Raw genomic sequence first — 4,029 nt, 5'->3', positions numbered from 1 at the left:
GCGTCTCCCTCCAGCGCAGCTCACCCGGGGTGAGCACAAAGATGTCCTGCAGTACGTTGAAGGGGAAACCATCCTCAGGGTGTGAGCAGAGCAGCTGTGCCTTCAGGAAGGTTGTCCAGCGCCGCTGCAGCACGCGCTCCCCGCCCTGGTCCCCCTGCGTGGCACAGCGGGTCAGGGGGTGATGCTGCGGCTGCAGGGCACCCCACGTGCTGAGAGAATGGGGGGTCCAGGCACCAGGGGGTGGAGATATGCAGGATGGCCCCACATCCCCCCACCCCAGCAGCCCCAGGCACAGCCGCCACATGCCCCTGCTGCCTTATGCCCACCTTGCACACACGTGCGATGCGGGAGACGATGGTGTTCTCAAAATAGTCAAACTCCTTCCCGGTCTCGCTGAAGAAGAAGTAGACCTTGTCGTCGTCGCCCTCAGGGTTGCCGGCAGGGAGGCTCTCCCGCAGGTAGGCTGAGCCCACGAACGCTGGGTCTGGGGGCACGAGCACCCTCAGCACTCTGGCCCCATCCCTTGCCTCCCATGCTGCAGGGCAGAGGGACCCCGAGCAGCCGTGCCAGCCCCAGCTCTCACCTTGCAGCCAGTTGAGGGAGTTCTCGGTCTTGAGGGCGATGCGGCTCTCCTGGCTGCGGGAGATGGTCGGCTCATTGCCCTGGAAGTTGCTGACGGTCCCGGCGTAGAGCTCACCGTCTGCCAAAGACACGTTCCTGCTGGGCCCCGCCACGCGCCACCAGCACGGCCCTGCGTCCCACTGGGGCTGAGATAGCCTGGCCTTGGCGTGGCTTGGCCGGGCAGACGCAGGGACGGGAGGCACAGGGAGGAGGGCAAAGGTCCCAGGGCGCTGCGGGGAGGGTGTGGGCTCCAGGGTGGCACAGGGAGGAAGGGCGAGGGCCGCAGGGTGTTGTGCCTTACCGACCATGACAGCTGTGGAGCGGTACTCAGGGTCAAAGGGGCAGCGTCCCTTCCCGTCCTCCAGCACCACCTTCCCTGATGCGTCCCGCTCCAGACTGAAGTGCTGCACGTTCTGCAGCAGGAGGAGGCTGTGAGCCAGCAGCACTTGTCCCAGTGCCAAGGACCCCACTGCAGGGCCCTGATGGCACAGGGGGTCCTGCAGGGGACCCAGTTCCTGTACTCACAATGTAGGCACAGGCCGGGCTGAAGGCGCAGGTCCCACAGGTGTACAGGTGGGTGCTGTTCAGCTGCAGCAGCAGCTTGATGTAGTTGTGACAGTCCCTCTGTGGGGGCCAGAGGACGCAGCTCAGCCCTTGGCTCAGCTGTCACCCACACCCATCCTGCACAGGGCACTGCCCGTACCCACCACTGCCCCCGATGCCTGCTGGCAGCGGGGCTCACCTGGGGGTCCTTGCCCTTGAACACACACTGCCTCTTCTTCTCCTCATCTGCGCTCCACAGCAGCTGTGGAGAAGGGACAGTCACTGGGAGTCCCCTGTCCCTGGCTGATCAACCCACACCCTCCTTGGGCTTGTTCATAGCAACCACATCCTCCCCACCTCAATCATCCTGCTCTGGGGCAGTTGCTCCCGAATACACGATGGCTCACACAGACCCAAATGCTGATGGGGATCCCCTGCACTCCAGCTGGGTGCCCCCTCCCTCCCCAAGGGCCGCCCAGCCCATCCCTGGGCTCACCCTACGAACTGGGGAGCTGGGCTGAAAGTTGCTGGTGTTGAGGGTGAGGAGCAGCTCTCGTGCCCCCAGGTAGAGCGTCCCGCCGTCCGGGCTCAGCAGCAGGGCCGTGTAGTTGGACACCCCAGGTGCCTCAAAGCGCCGCACCACCCTCTCGGCCGAGTCTGTGGGGCAGAGTGACAGGCATCGGCCTTGTGCTGGCACCTCACCCCAGGACCCTGCGCCATGGCTGCCCCTGGCCCCTCTGCCCAGCACCCCGGCCATGGCACCCACCCGGAGCAGCCAGGGCCAGGTCCAGCTCTGCCCACACTGCCAGACACACCGCAGTGAACTGCGCAGGGCCGTGCTAGTGCCCGAGGCCACGCGAGGCACAGCCATCTCCTGGCCCTGAGGATGCCCCAAGAGCCCTGCCTAGCACTGGGGTACCTGCCCAGCCACGTCCAGCCCTAGAGCTCAGCCCTGCAGCATGGGAGGCTCAGCCCAGCCCAGGGACCCGAACCTCACAGCAGGGGGAGATGAGTGCTGGGAGTATCCTTGTGCCCCAGCCCACAGGGCTCAGCCCCGTGGTGCTAGTGCCCGAGGCCACGCGGCTGGACGTGGGGCTCAGCCCTGTGCTGCCCACACTGCCCTGCGGGGCTCAGCCTCTGCAAAACACAGGGCTCAGCCTGTGCTGGGCGTGGGGCTCAGCCCGGGCTGCCCACACTGCCCTGCGGGGCTCAGCCTCTGCCAGACACGGGCCAGTGGCCGTGCTGAGTCCGTGCTGAGTCAGGGAGCGCCCGTCCTGTCCCGTCCCATGCCGTCCTATCCCGCGTGGGTGGCCTGGCCCCGGAAGCCCTTCCTCTCCTAGTGCCGCTCTGAATCAGATGGGCCTGGCTGTGTGAGCGGGACACGTCGGGCTGACTCACGCTGCCAACTCCCTGACCCTCTGAGGACTCCCTGACGTCCCCCAACCCCTTGCCTGCTCCCAGAGCCCCACCAGGACAACAAACCCAGAGCTCCTGCCAGGCCCTGCCTGGTGAGAGCCACTGTGAGGGATCGAGGAGCTGTGGGGCAATGGTGCTGTGGGGAGCACCCCGTGGCTCTCACCTCCCATTGCTCCACCAACCCCAGGTGCCTCTAGATGGGGCAGCATCTCCCCCATTCCGGGGGGCTCAGCTGCCCCCAGCACCAGCCCAGCTCTCCACAGTGGTGCAGAGAGGAGGAAGCTGATGCCCCAGGGCATCCTCCTGTGAGGGGCCCTGCACCCTAGTGGCAGGTGATGCCACCCGTGGTGGGCACGGCAGCGGAGGGGCGACGGGGCCCCTGTGCCTTGCAGAGCTGCGCCGACACGGCGAGCTAGCTGCTGGTGTGGCTGCCAGGGACCTGTCAGGACAAGACCTGCTTCTTCCAGACAAACCTGCTGCAGGCACATCCAGTGCTCCCAGGGGAGCAGCTCCCAGCTCCTCCCTCCCACCGACCGCAGCCCCACGTGGTCAGCTCCATGGGAGCCACCACCGGACACACAACGGCCACCGGCCCCCGCTCCCCACCCAGCTCCCCCGCCTCGCTGGGCTCCAGGCCGGGATCCCCTGGCACTGCCCGTGCCTGCAGCCCCACAGCTCCCACAGGTGTGCAGAGCACGGGGCAGAACCGGTCTGTGCAGGCAGGGCCAGGCAGCGTAGCTCAACACGGCACAGCACAGCATGGCACGATGCCGAGCTGGCTGTCTCACTGGGTCCCAGCCTCCTGTCCAGCTCAGCAGGTCCCACATCTGCTGGAGCCACCACGGCCGCGGCCAGCGGTCATGGGAGCATGTGGTGGGGCCACTTCTACACCAGTGAGCTGCAGCACGCTGAGCCAGGGAGAGCTCGCAGCTGCCCAAACCACGGCACCCTCCCAGCGCAGGACGGGATGGGCTTTGCTGGCCGGCAGCAGCTGGATCCAGCCACCTCCTGGCAGCACAGCCGTGGGTGGCTCCCCCGCACGGCGCAGCTGCCGGGGTGAGCCCGAGCAGCGTGCCCCACGGCTCGCCCAGCCCGTGCCAGCTGCTGGGGGCTCTGCAGGGCAGGAGGGGCTGCAAACAGGGCCCCCGCTTGTTACAGTTCTGCCTGGCCTAGCACCCTCCCAGATATCCTTCCTGGCCCCTGCCCAGTGTAGCCCCCCGCACTCGGGCCACGCAGCTGACAAGTGCCTGCAGAGGGGCTCAGAGCTGTCCGGAGCGGAGCATTGCACAGCAGGGGCTGTGGCGTGTCCCCTACCCCAGGGACACACTGAGCAGAGTGCCCCGGCCGGCTCAGCCCGCCCCAGCTGGTACGGGGCACAAGCGGCCGCGGGTGCCCCCGGCACACCCACCCTCGGGGCGGGTCTGCACGGGGCTGCGTGACCCTACAGCC

At 67.5% G+C, this 4,029-nt stretch overlaps 1 protein-coding gene across 1 annotated transcript in view; it reads right to left on the bottom strand.

Moving 5' to 3' along the window:
* The window catches only part of SEMA4B (semaphorin 4B), a 4,649-nt gene extending 2,728 nt beyond the window's left edge, over positions 1-1,921 (bottom strand). The window contains exons 1-7 of the mRNA XM_031059675.1: positions 1,661-1,921; positions 1,364-1,426; positions 1,147-1,245; positions 923-1,034; positions 584-700; positions 327-484; positions 2-154 (exon numbers count right to left, since the gene is read on the bottom strand). Of these exons, the coding sequence (XP_030915535.1) occupies positions 2-154; positions 327-484; positions 584-700; positions 923-1,034; positions 1,147-1,245; positions 1,364-1,426; positions 1,661-1,921 (963 nt within the window). The remainder of the gene's footprint in view (position 1; positions 155-326; positions 485-583; positions 701-922; positions 1,035-1,146; positions 1,246-1,363; positions 1,427-1,660) is intronic.
* Positions 1,922-4,029: the final 2,108 nt, after the last annotated feature.

Source organism: Geospiza fortis, unplaced genomic scaffold (assembly GCF_000277835.1).
Source record: "Geospiza fortis unplaced genomic scaffold, GeoFor_1.0 scaffold2, whole genome shotgun sequence".
Lineage (NCBI taxonomy): Eukaryota > Metazoa > Chordata > Aves > Passeriformes > Thraupidae > Geospiza > Geospiza fortis.
The sequence above is the reverse complement of the archived record's forward strand: the minus strand, read 5'-3'. Positions and strand labels throughout refer to the sequence as shown.